This window comes from Glycine max, unplaced genomic scaffold (assembly GCF_000004515.6).
Source record: "Glycine max cultivar Williams 82 unplaced genomic scaffold, Glycine_max_v4.0 scaffold_76, whole genome shotgun sequence".
Taxonomy (NCBI): Eukaryota; Viridiplantae; Streptophyta; class Magnoliopsida; order Fabales; family Fabaceae; genus Glycine; species Glycine max.
In genome coordinates, this window is record NW_024464738.1 from 28,730 (window position 1) to 41,696 (window position 12,967).

A 12,967-nucleotide genomic window follows, 5' to 3' on the forward strand; every position below is an offset into this window, starting at 1 on the left:
AGATAGAGAATTAAAAATAGATAGAGGCATCACACTAACAGAAGCTCCTAAATCTAGCATGGCATTGTCAAACTTACTGTTCCCTATAATACAAGGTATGCTAAATGTACCTGGATCTTTACATTTTTCAGGGATTTGGGGAACAAATTTACCAATCAATGCGGAGACATTTCTGCCCATACTAATTCTTTCACTTCCTTTAAGCTTCTGCTTATGAGTGCACAACTCTTTCAAAAATTTAGCATATCTTGGAATTTGCTTTATTGCATCCAGCAGAGGTATGTTTACCTCTACTTTTCTAAATGTGTCCAATATCTCCTTCTCTGTCTCTTCCATTTTTTTGCTGGAAATTGCTCTTGGAGGGAATGGAAGAGGGATATGCTGCTTCTCTTTAGATTCACCTACATAGAAATTGTTAGGTAACTTACTCTTTAAATTTTTTTCATTATCTTTTTCTGGAGTAGAGTGAAGTTGGACATGTTCATTTGCGGATGAGGAAGATGTTGCTGGTTGAGGTCCTTGACACTGCTTTCCCGACCTCAATGCAATGGCACTCACATTCTGGGATTCTGGACAGATTGAGAAGGTAATCTGTCAGAATTTTGTGACTGTTGTTAATTTAACTGTGTAGCCAATTGTCCCATCTGATTAGTTAAGCTCTGAATGGAGGCTCTGGTCTCTTGTTGAAACTGCATGTTTTGCATAGTCATTTACCTCACAAGTTCTTCAAGGGAAGGTTACGGGGGGGCCTCAACTGTTTGTTGTTTCTGGGGCTATTGTTGTTGTTGTTGTTGCTAGATTGGTGGAGGAACGTATGGTCTGCTTGGGCCAGCAGCATTCTGGAAATAAGGTTGTTGTTGTTGCTGCTGTTGTGAAGGACTCGACCATCTAAGGTTGGAATGATTCCTCCACCCGGGTTTGTACCTGTTGCTGGAGAGGTCATAATTGTTCTGTTGTGGCTGATTTTGCTGCTGAGGTTGAGGAGGTCTATTGTAGATGTTTGCTACATAAGCTTCAGGATGTTCAATTGCTTCAGATTGTTGCACAGAAGGGCAAAGGTCTGTGTGGTGGTCGGCAGAGGAGCATAAACCAAAGTCTGGCGACAGGTGCAAATTTTTTATTCATGGCTAGTTGGGTTACCAGGTTAACCAAGGCATCTAGTTTACCTTCAAGCTTCTTAGTCTCAGCTGATGAAGATGAATTTGTGGCTACTTCTTGCACTCCTCTAATGACAATAGCATCACTTCTGGCACTAAATTGCTGGGAGCTTGAAGCCATCTTCTCAATTAAATTTTTGGCTTCAGCAGGGGTCATGTCTCCAAGGGCTCCACCACTGGCAGCATCAATCATACTTCTCTCCATGTTATTGAGTCCTTCATAAAAATATTGGAGAAGAAGCTGCTCAGAAATCTGGTGGTGAGGGCAACTGGCACATAGTTTTTTAAATCTCTCCCAGTATTCATATAGGCTTTCTCCACTGAGTTGCCTAATGCTTGAAATATCCTTTCTGATGGTCGTGGTCCTGGAAGCAGGGAAATTTTTTTCTAAGAATACTCTCTTGAGGTCATCCCAGCTCGTGATGGACCTTGGAGGAAGGTAATATATCCAGTCCTTTGCCACTCCCTCTAAAGAATGAGGAAAAGCCTTCAAAAATATGTGATCCTCCTGGACATCTGGGGGTTTCATGGTGGAGCAGACAATATGGAATTCTTTCAGATGTTTGTGCGGGTCTTCACCTGCAAGGCCATGAAACTTTGGAAGCAAATGGATCAGTCCAGTTTTAAGAACATATGGGACATCCTCATCAAGGTATTGGATGCACAAGCTTTCGTAGGTGAAATCAGGTGCAGCCATTTCCCTTAGAGTCCTCTCACGGGGTGGAGGTTGTGCCATGTTCTCATAATGTTCAAAATCAGAATGTTCAAAACTATAATGCTCAAAATCAGGATGTTCAAAATTATCAACCACAGAATGCTCAGACTCACCAATAACAGAATGCTCAGGATGCTCAAAAGGTACAAAATGATGCCTAACTAATCTATGAAATGTCCTATCTATCACAGGATCAAAGGGTTGTAAGTCAGATGGATTGCCTATAGTCATACACTACATTCAGCATGCACAACTAGTTGCCTTCTTATGCAAGTAACAGTGTAGGTTTGAGCTACAACTACCCTAAAATGATATCCAAATGACTTGAAATTTTGTGAGCAACACCCTAAAATCATGAAAAGATGGCACAAAAATTTTCAGGCAAAAATTCAAAGTCTAACTATGGAAAATACCTAAGGAAAGTTTAGAAAAATAAAACAATAAAACTTGAAAAATAAAAATAAAAAACTAGTAAACAAGCGATTTTGGCTAGCTAGAGACCTCAGCCGGCCTTCGGCAGGCTATCATGATATGGGAAATTTTTTTCTACCCCAAATACATATACAATAATAGTTATTCTAATACCCGAAGCAAAAGTTATGGCCGTTTGAAGTTTTGCCAAACACAAGTTCTCAAATTTTTTTGAATCTCTCAAATCTGGCCACACCAAGTGTTCTTGGTATTTTTCCACACAAAATATGAGTCAAAAGAACCTACCACACCAAAATTCAGCCAAAAATAATAACCCTAACTATCAAAACAAAAATCGCCAATTAAATTGTCAACAGTAGTCACTAATTCAAACACTAATGGATTTGCACTACTACTCTGTTTCGCAGGTTAGCAAAAGTGGTCACTAAATCTGTCGCAAAGCCCTATTCACAGCAAAACACAAAAACTGAAATAGGGGAAGCACTGAACAGAAAAACTAAAACAAAACACCACACTAAACAAAATAACAAGACACTAACACAACACGAAAGCATAAAACAACTAAACATAAAACACGAATCATTAGCTATTATGAACCTTTGGACACTGCTCCCCGGCAACTAGGAAGTGATCCTAGGTCGTTTCCCAATGAGCAATGATAAACCAAATGTTCATAACAGATAGTAGGAAAATAGTAACAAATTGGGGGGTTGTTTGCTTTTGTAAATTAAACAGCGAATAGATGTGAATTATAAAATATCAAAATTAAAACACGTTGCTTCCCCTTGATTCACAAGCAAGTATCTTATCCTAGGTTACAAGAGTTTGTCCTTTATCAGTTCAACCACTTAATCCAACCCTAAATTAAATTACTAAGTGCGAAATTTAACATAAGACATTCATTATGTGATTAAGCAACACATACACCAATTAATCATAAACAATCATTAAGCATGAACGTAAATTAAGCGCAGAGACAATTAATCAAGCACTAAGCATGCATGAATTAATAGCAACAAATTCAGAGTAATTAGTGAAGAGGAAAAACTGAGCATAATTTAATAGTAATAATAGAACCTCAAAGAGAACTGTGCTTGATCCTCAAGAGAAAACAACGCTGAAGACTTAGCCTTCCATTAATCAATAGAGAACGAAATTATAGATTGAAGAACGAAATTTTATTGTTGAAACGAAAAGTAAAAACTGGAATTGCAAAACGAAAAAGTGTCTAAAAGAATAAAAGCCTAAAACTAAAAACGAAAACAGGAGAGAGAGAAGAGAGAGCCTAAACTAGAACCTTGGTGCTGTTATATAGTTTTCAGCCCCAAAGCTTACAAATCTATTTTAAATCCAAGCCCATAAATAAAATAAAATCAAATCTAGATAAGATAAGATAAGATCTAGATGAAATAATATCTAGATGAGATCAAATCTAAATAATATCTAGATAAGATAAAGTCTAGATAAGATAAAATTTTGTAGAATAAAATAGTCTGCCCTCTTCAAGTCCAAGCCCAATTCTGGATTCAAGCCCAATGCTTCATTAATTCCTGAAATTAGATTAAAAACATCAAATTAGTTGAGTGGGCCCAAATAATAAAATTGCCTAATTAATTTGACAATTAAGACTAATTAGTAATTGAAATGGTGCAAAAAGGGTTAAAAAATAAGAGAAAATAATGACACATCAGGGCCCTTACCACATCTTTGGGAATGGGAAGTGGCGGAACCCACCATCCAAATAAGGTATCTTAAATCTTATTTCTTGCATGGTTTTAATTACATTTAGGACATTGGACACTCTTTGGTGTCTAGAATGGTTGCTACACTCATTTATTCAAAGAGACTCAATTCACATCCAATAAAGGGAAATCAATACCTTTAGGGAAAAAGATATAATTTAAAAGGAAAATATACACAAGTAGGGAAGAAATGAAGAAAATATAATGTTCTAGGGATCCCACACCCAACCTCAAACTTAGAAAACTTAAGCCTCACTACCATCCTTATGCTCGGCCTCATAATTTCATGTCCAATGTGAGGTCCTCCTTCCACACCAATGTAGGGAGTTGCGATTTTGGAACTCTTTCACCATTAATGGCTTCTCAAATGTTTTTCAACCCATACAAATGCACCATATATGATCTATTAAGCATAAAAACTTCAAACTAAAACCAACTCACTCATGAATCATGCATTTCAAGAGAATTTCCCCAAATTTATGAAGTTTGGATTCAAACCCAACTTTCCCAATTCAACAACAAAGATCCATGTTCAAGAGAAGAAAAAAAGGAAGAAGATGAAAAGGAAGCACTTACTAGATGATGCCAAAAGTGTGGATGTGTGTGCGTATTTCTTGATCTTTCTCTTTTCTTCTCTTTTTATCCTTCATACTCTTCTTTTTTCTAAGTGTCCGAGTGATAGGCCTCCTATTGGGCCTAAAGTCTTTTTTCTATTAAATTATCTTTAGCCCATTCCTTAACTCATAATTTAGAGTAAAACACATATAATGTATAGCAATTATAAATCACATCGTAGAAATAATTATGCAACATTGTAATAATATCACTAGTATCCTATTTTCCAGGTGTTACATGGGTAGTTGCTTACCTTCGGGGTTTGCAAAATCATATCTTTCATATTATTTCACCTACTCATCTATTCTATACTCACATTCTTGTTAGCTACCACGTAAACCTCCAACACTAGGTTGAGCGCCACCCTGACACCCTAAACTTACGTGCCTATCCGTATGCTTGTGCACTAACTATGCATCCGATGCACCAATTGTGCATGCACCGAATATCAATGACAACAATACATAGTTGTGCACCCACTATGTACCAACACAACAATAATACATTCCTTTTGTACCCACCATGTACCAATGGCAAGAATAATCCATTCCCTATACAACAAAAGGATCAACTAAACATCTTAGGAAGTAGTTCCTTCACTCTGACACACCATTCAAAAGTAAAACATAGGGTGGTACTTGGGAAGATACCCCACTAAGTGAGACCCCTAGGCCGCTTTAGTGGGATAGAGTCTTGGCGTGAAACTTAGCCTCCCAAATATACCATTTTCAACAATAAAAATCTTCCCAAAGGATATAGCTAACTCCTTTCCACACATAGGGATGGTTCTCATACAAGACACCAAACATCATCAACATGCCATCAAGATTTCAAAGCATCATATTCTTCTCAATAACAATTATACATATCCATATGTACATATAAATACCTTAATTCCACTTGGTTATTTTTAATTCAATGCATCATTCATCCAACTCGCAATATAATTAATTATCATAAAATGAGTATTTCTAAACATAGTTCTAAAATTCAAATGTGGAATTTATCATAGTCCTCATACATTAGTGAGAAGTCCAATTAAAATTAATTAAGAAACTATTTAATAAATGTTTAACTTAAATTTTTGCTTAATCTTAACCCAAGTCTCGCTTAAGCACAGATTCTAAAGACCATCTCATGTTTTCTAATATTGTCGCTTAAGCCTGGTTCAATCCCTACTTAAGCCAAACTTTTGCTTAAGCCTAGATTAACTTACGCTTAAGCCTAAAATTCAACAACCAAATTTTTTCTATAGTTTGTTTCGCTTAAGCACAACACATGGCTACAAAACTTCAAAAATTGCATAATTCATCCCTAATGGCTTCCAAATATCACATACAAACACACATTTTCTCTACCATTCAACATCGAAATAACACCATAGAAGGTTACAATTACATTCAAACATACAATAATCATATTAACAAACTTCCCTTACCCTACAACTTTTCCTCAAGCTAGGGTTTTGAAGAAAAGAAGATAAAAAGATAATCATGAGCTCTATCCATGGTTTCCCTCCAATCAATATCACCAACAGACCCTACCCATGTAATACAACAAGAAAAAAACACTTAAAAAGGCTTCCATACCAAAACCCACCATGGGTTAAACGAAAAAGGAAGGAAGAAGAGGAGGAGGAAAAACGTTTATGAGTGAGGAAGACAAGAAAGAGTATCTAAGTGAAAAAGGAAGGTTTGTATTTATATTCTCTCTATGTACCCTCGACCATTTTCGTTTAAACTCAAATGAAACCATGCTTAAGCGCCATCTCCAGAAACAAACTACTTTTGTAATGATTTTGGTGCTTAAGCTGAGGTTAATCCATGCTTAAGCTTGGATTCAACCTCACTTAAGCCCCAAAATTAGCAACACCATTTCTTCTATCACCCAACAGGCCGCTTTAGTGGGATAGAGTCTTGGCGTGAAACTTAGCCTCCCAAATATACCATTTTCAACAATAAAAATCTTCCCAAAGGATATAGCTAACTCCTTTCCACACATAGGGATGGTTCTCATACAAGACACCAAACATCATCAACATGCCATCAAGATTTCAAAGCATCATATTCTTCTCAATAACAATTATACATATCCATATGTACATATAAATACCTTAATTCCACTTGGTTATTTTTAATTCAATGCATCATTCATCCAACTCGCAATATAATTAATTATCATAAAATGAGTATTTCTAAACATAGTTCTAAAATTCAAATGTGGAATTTATCATAGTCCTCATACATTAGTGAGAAGTCCAATTAAAATTAATTAAGAAACTATTTAATAAATGTTTAACTTAAATTTTTGCTTAATCTTAACCCAAGTCTCGCTTAAGCACAGATTCTAAAGACCATCTCATGTTTTCTAATATTGTCGCTTAAGCCTGGTTCAATCCCTACTTAAGCCAAACTTTTGCTTAAGCCTAGATTAACTTACGCTTAAGCCTAAAATTCAACAACCAAATTTTTTCTATAGTTTGTTTCGCTTAAGCACAACACATGGCTACAAAACTTCAAAAATTGCATAATTCATCCCTAATGGCTTCCAAATATCACATACAAACACACATTTTCTCTACCATTCAACATCGAAATAACACCATAGAAGGTTACAATTACATTCAAACATACAATAATCATATTAACAAACTTCCCTTACCCTACAACTTTTCCTCAAGCTAGGGTTTTGAAGAAAAGAAGATAAAAAGATAATCATGAGCTCTATCCATGGTTTCCCTCCAATCAATATCACCAACAGACCCTACCCATGTAATACAACAAGAAAAAAACACTTAAAAAGGCTTCCATACCAAAACCCACCATGGGTTAAACGAAAAAGGAAGGAAGAAGAGGAGGAGGAAAAACGTTTATGAGTGAGGAAGACAAGAAAGAGTATCTAAGTGAAAAAGGAAGGTTTGTATTTATATTCTCTCTATGTACCCTCGACCATTTTCGTTTAAACTCAAATGAAACCATGCTTAAGCGCCATCTCCAGAAACAAACTACTTTTGTAATGATTTTGGTGCTTAAGCTGAGGTTAATCCATGCTTAAGCTTGGATTCAACCTCACTTAAGCCCCAAAATTAGCAACACCATTTCTTCTATCACCCAACTCTCTTCAGGATTTGACCTTAAGGTATACCAAGACAAACCCAAACCACTCCACTAGATCACTCATAAACTTTATCACTTAGGGTGTATAAATTCTCAAAATTAAACTTAATTCCTCTTCATTTTAAATAAAAAATATCATCCATTATGAAAATCATAGTGTTACAATTTGCATAATTGAAATTATATATTTAATGTGTTTTATGAATTTTTAAACATATCTACATATGTATCTTATATATTATATCAAATACATGTATCATATTTGTGAACCATTTGTGTGTGTAAGGGGCATATATTGTGAGAATGAATTTGTTATGTGAGAATGTAAGACACAAGGAAACATAAGAAAGTGGGTTGGATTGTGGTTCAAATAATTCCCGCTAATATATTCAAAAGACTTTGTATCGTTTGTCTGTAAGATTATTACAAATGTTAAGATAGACGATGTTTTATAAACTATCATCAAAACTTAACAAGTCGTTTGAAACACAGAGTTAGACAAATATAGGATAAAAGATAAGAATAAAAATACACCAGGGTTTTTATGATGTTTTTTGTCTTACCCCTAGATTACATCGAGTTCTTGACACACCACCAAATTGCATAGTAACTTAACCAATTACAAGTATTCTTTGAACTAGCCTCTTCAGGCTACCCAAGTAGTATTTCACCTTCCTCTCTAAGAAAACAACCAAAGTGTTCTTTTCTACAAAGTCTCTTCAAGCTTCAACCAAGATCACTAAGAAATTGGTTAAGGGTAAGGCTTACAATCCCTATTTTCTTATCAAACATATATGTACAAGGTTTAAACACATGATGAAGGAGGGGGGAAATGAGATAATAAAAGAATCATGCATTTAAGGAAATACAACCTTTTCTTCAAGAGTTAATCCTAAGAAATGCTCTAGAGCTTCAAGGTGTTGTTTTAGCTTTAGACCATCCCGAGCAAAATGAGTCTTTTGATTTCATAGATGCTCGAAGTGTGTCTTAAAATGTTATTCTTTTTCCTTTTGTAATATGTGAGGGATTGTTGTATTTGAAGGTGTTTCAAAAGGCATGAATCATGCTTTGCCCAAAATAGCTTTGTTTCACTTATTTATATATAAACTTGTCTTTAAGGCTTTCAAAGTGGCTAGTAGAAGGTGGGAGGCTCGCATGCATAAGCTTGGGCCTTATTTGTATTTTATAGTGCAAATCCATGATTTGCCCCTTATGCACGTGCAATAATGGGCCTTGCAAGATTTTTACACTATGATTTAATAAAATTATTATTTGAGTTTATTCTAAATTTAAATTTAAAACAAAGTTATATGAAAATTCTTGTTTTAATGTGACGGTTTTTAAAATTTAAACTAGTTTCAAAAAAAATTTAAACTAATTTTTAAAATATGATTAGTTTCAAATAAACTCATTTTGAAAGTTTCATATCATATAAAATTAGTTTAAAAGTTATTTTGTGTGGTAGTGAGACAATGGTGATGGTGGTGATGCCATCAGCAACAGCGACGATAGATATATTAGTGGTGATTATAGTGGTAGTGGCAATGACATTAGTGGTGGTGGTAATGCAGATGGTGGTGGCTGTGACGGTGTAATGGAGGTAGCGATGTTGGTGGTGGCAACCAATGATGGTGACATTGGTGGTGGTGGTGGTGATGGAGGTGGTATTAGTGGTGGTGGCAATGACATTGGTGGCAATGACGGTGATGGAGGTGGTATTTATGGTGGTGGTTGTGGTAGTAGCAATGTCGGTGGTGATGGTGGTGGTAGTGACAGTGGTGGGGTGTGATGGTGGCAATGAGTGGTGATTGTGGCAACGTTGGCTATGGTTGTGGTGGCGGTGAGGAAGTGTTATTGTTGGTAGTGGTGGTGGTGACAACTATGGTGGTGACGATGGTAGCAATGTTAGTGATGATGGTAATGGTAGTGATAGTGGTGGGGTGCGATGGTGGCAACAAGTGGTGATTGCGACAACGTTGGCTATGGTTGTGGTGGCAGTGACAAAAGTGGTATTGTTCGTAGTGATGGTGATGGTGGTAGCAATACTGATGGTGATGGTAATGTCAATAGTGGCAATGACGACGATGTCGATGGTGGCACCAAGTGGTGGTGGTTGCAACGACATTGGTATTGGGTGTGGTGGCGGTGACGGATGTGGTGGTGGTTGTAACATCCGTGATTTTTTACTTCTCAGAGGCTCACCTACTACGACACTTCACACGATGACACTTCACTCAATATTCCTGTTGGTCAAAACCATCCACCGATCAGAATCCTTTGTAGGTAATCCTTTTTGAGACCTCGACAATCATCCTTGACTACTTCCAAGATCAATGAATATCCCCACAAACCAACATGAGACTTTTCAGCGTGTTTTGTTCTCACTCCCATGCTTTCTGAGAAACTTCCCAAAAGGTCACCCATTCCATAACTACTCCAAGCCAAGCATGATTAACTATGGAGTTCTTATGTGATAAGCTACTGAAAAATAGATGCTTCTTGTTGGTATAGGTAGTACCAATTATTTCCTTTAAGTCATCCTTAATTATACACTCTTATGCTTACAGCCTTTGGATCCCTCTCTTTCCGATGTGATTTGTTTGGGTGTTACATGGTGGTAGTGATAATGACGATGACAGTGACAATAACAATAATGATGGTAACAATGTTAGTGGTGATAGTTATGGTGGGGACGATGATGGTGGTGGTGGTGGTAGCAGAAGTGGCAGTCAGTTATGATGGTGGCGGGGGTGTGGTGGTGGTAATGATAGATGTGATATTGGTGGTGATGACGGTGACAATGATGGTGATGATGGTAGCAATGGTGACAACAAAAAGAATTATTGTCAAATGTAGGAAACTTATGTTTTTTTAAAACCAAAAACCATGTTCACAAATTCTTTTTCTTAATTTTGAAAATGAGTATAAAAGTTTTTTAAAAATGATTAAAAAATCATTTCAGTTCCATTTTTGTGAAACACATTTTATTTTAAAATTTACATTTAAAATCCAAAAACCAAAAACTGACAACCACCCCCAAAACGGGTCTTAAGATGTTTAAAGTTTTTGTGTCCAATGTTTGAAAAACTAGCTCTATATATATCGCTCAGTTTAGACTATGTTTCATACATCGAAAAATACAAAACTCTTTTCTTTCCTCTTATTTTCGTTTTCATTTTCATGAGTTATGTACTTTTGCGAGTTTGATTAAAAAGTTTCTATTATATGTTGGGGACTTACATGAGATATTATGAATAAATCATTTGGAAAACTAACTGTTCATGCATTAGGAAATTTGGTTCGTGTTAACAACTTTTTGGACAACAACAACCTCATCTACTTTAAGGCAATTATAGCTTTACTCGTTTTGTGGTACAAGTATTACCTACACATCAAACTCAATTGAATCAACTTTGCTCTTTTTATTTTTTAAACAAGTTTAATTACGGTAAAAATATTATCACGTTGCTCTAATTCAATTATTTAATGAGGTAAGTAATTATAGATCATGGTAAATGTACTATTTTATTTTTCTATTTCCAGGAAACTAATATGACATTATTTATGATAAGTCAAATAAATTTAGTCATATCTAGGAATCATAATTCTAAAAAATGATGGTTACTGGACACAATTTTTTTCCTTATACCAAATGCCTTATTCTTATTTCTCATCATTTATGTTGTTAAATGACACTGTGTATCGTGTGAATATGTTGATTGTATTTAATTGGAATCAAAGGTGTGTATATTTTTTTTTAATTATGTTATTGGTACAAAGTATTTATCGGTGGTTTTATTGATAATTAATCTCTGTTGAAAAATTTGACTTAATATCTTTAGTGAGATTTTCTTCTCATGACTATATTTTTTCCATTTACAAAACTCGAACTTGTGATCTTAATTAAGAGAAACAAGTCTAAACCAAAACTAACGACTTATTGATATATCATTTTGAACATATTATTATACTTTCCAATTCTTTATATAATAAATAAATAAATAATTGATCAAGATTAATAAAAATAGTTAATTTAATTATTTTAATTAATAATATCATAAACAATGTAAAACATTAATAATGCCATAAATATAATTTTTATTCCAAAAATATTTATAGAATTAAATATTTTTAAAACTTATTGTATTTAATGACACCACATGTAATTTAATAGATAGTTTTCCAACTTATGAATGTATCTTATATTGTTATTAGGTGAATAATGCATCACTTAATGCATGGTTACTTTTTTTTAAATAATGCATAGTTATTTAAATGAGTTAATTATTTTAATTTTATAGGTCCTTCAATTTCACATAAATTAAAACACTTTACACGAAAATTCGCTTCAATGCTTAACTTGCTAAAGTGACGGTTTCCCTGGTATTTTTGTACATCTAAAAAGACTTAATTTTGTGGGTTCTAAATGTTTAAAAATATTATTTTTATTGAAAAAATTTAGTTAATATAAGCAACCACGAGTCATATGTTCCGATGAAAGAAAAGTAAAACAATCTTATTTAAAATTAAACAACTCATGCATGTAAGCACCCACATTGAAGATGTTTTAATGAGTGTTTGTTTCATTAATAGATTTCACAATAAAGTAAAACTATAAAATGAAGTTAGCAATTAATATATCTAAAAATAAATTGATGTTTCTTATAATTAGGGAAAAATAATTATTAATTAATATAGTCATATATATAAATTAAAATTATCGATTTTTGTAATAATTATTTAAGGGAAGCCATATCTAGTGTGATTTGTGAATAATTAAATAGTATAAATATCTTTAAACTAGTAGTATATTAAAACTAAATTAAACTCTATGATATTGTCTTCCATCATTCACACTCATAAAAAAAACTAAACTCCCAAAAAAAGTTAAATGACTTTTATAAAAGAAATTAAATAATTCTTAACTATTTATAAAAGGTTTTAATGCTTAATATTTCTTCGTCTTCTCCTATAAGAACACTTTTCTTAATTGATCCACTAGTGTGCATAATTAGTTTTTGAGGAGTGTATATAATTAGTTAGGTACCGGTAGATTGTGAAAAGGGCCTAATAATTCTTAATCTGCGGTCTCCGATCCTAAGAACAGTTGAGAACTACAATATTCCATGCGTTGCACGCTCGGTGACGAAATTGAAGATATGATTAAGCAAATTTGTACCAACCCAATGG

The 12,967-nt window shown here is 34.3% G+C and overlaps 1 protein-coding gene and 1 non-coding gene across 2 annotated transcripts; both read left to right on the forward strand.

The window, feature by feature from the left end:
- Nucleotides 1–1,408: 1,408 nt before the first annotated feature.
- On the forward strand, nucleotides 1,409–1,515 carry LOC113000996 (small nucleolar RNA R71). The gene has a single exon (XR_003266302.1). It is a non-coding gene; the product is annotated as a small nucleolar RNA R71 (small nucleolar RNA).
- A 6,017-nt stretch (nucleotides 1,516–7,532) lies between these two features.
- Nucleotides 7,533–9,566, forward strand: LOC121174500 (glycine-rich protein DOT1-like). The gene is made up of 2 exons (XM_041013713.1): nucleotides 7,533–7,576; nucleotides 9,275–9,566. Exons 1-2 carry the CDS (start codon nucleotides 7,533–7,535, stop codon nucleotides 9,564–9,566), a joined length of 336 nt encoding a protein of 111 aa, XP_040869647.1.
- Nucleotides 9,567–12,967: the final 3,401 nt, after the last annotated feature.

Bases quoted from the DNA above. Each gene is read 5' to 3' on its own strand.
- LOC121174500 (XM_041013713.1), top strand. From the start codon at position 7,533: ATGAGTGAGGAAGACAAGAAAGAGTATCTAAGTGAAAAAGGAAG. The intron at 7,577-9,274 runs GTTTGTATTTAT...TGATGCCATCAG, and splicing joins TATCTAAGTGAAAAAGGAAG to CAACAGCGACGATAGATATA.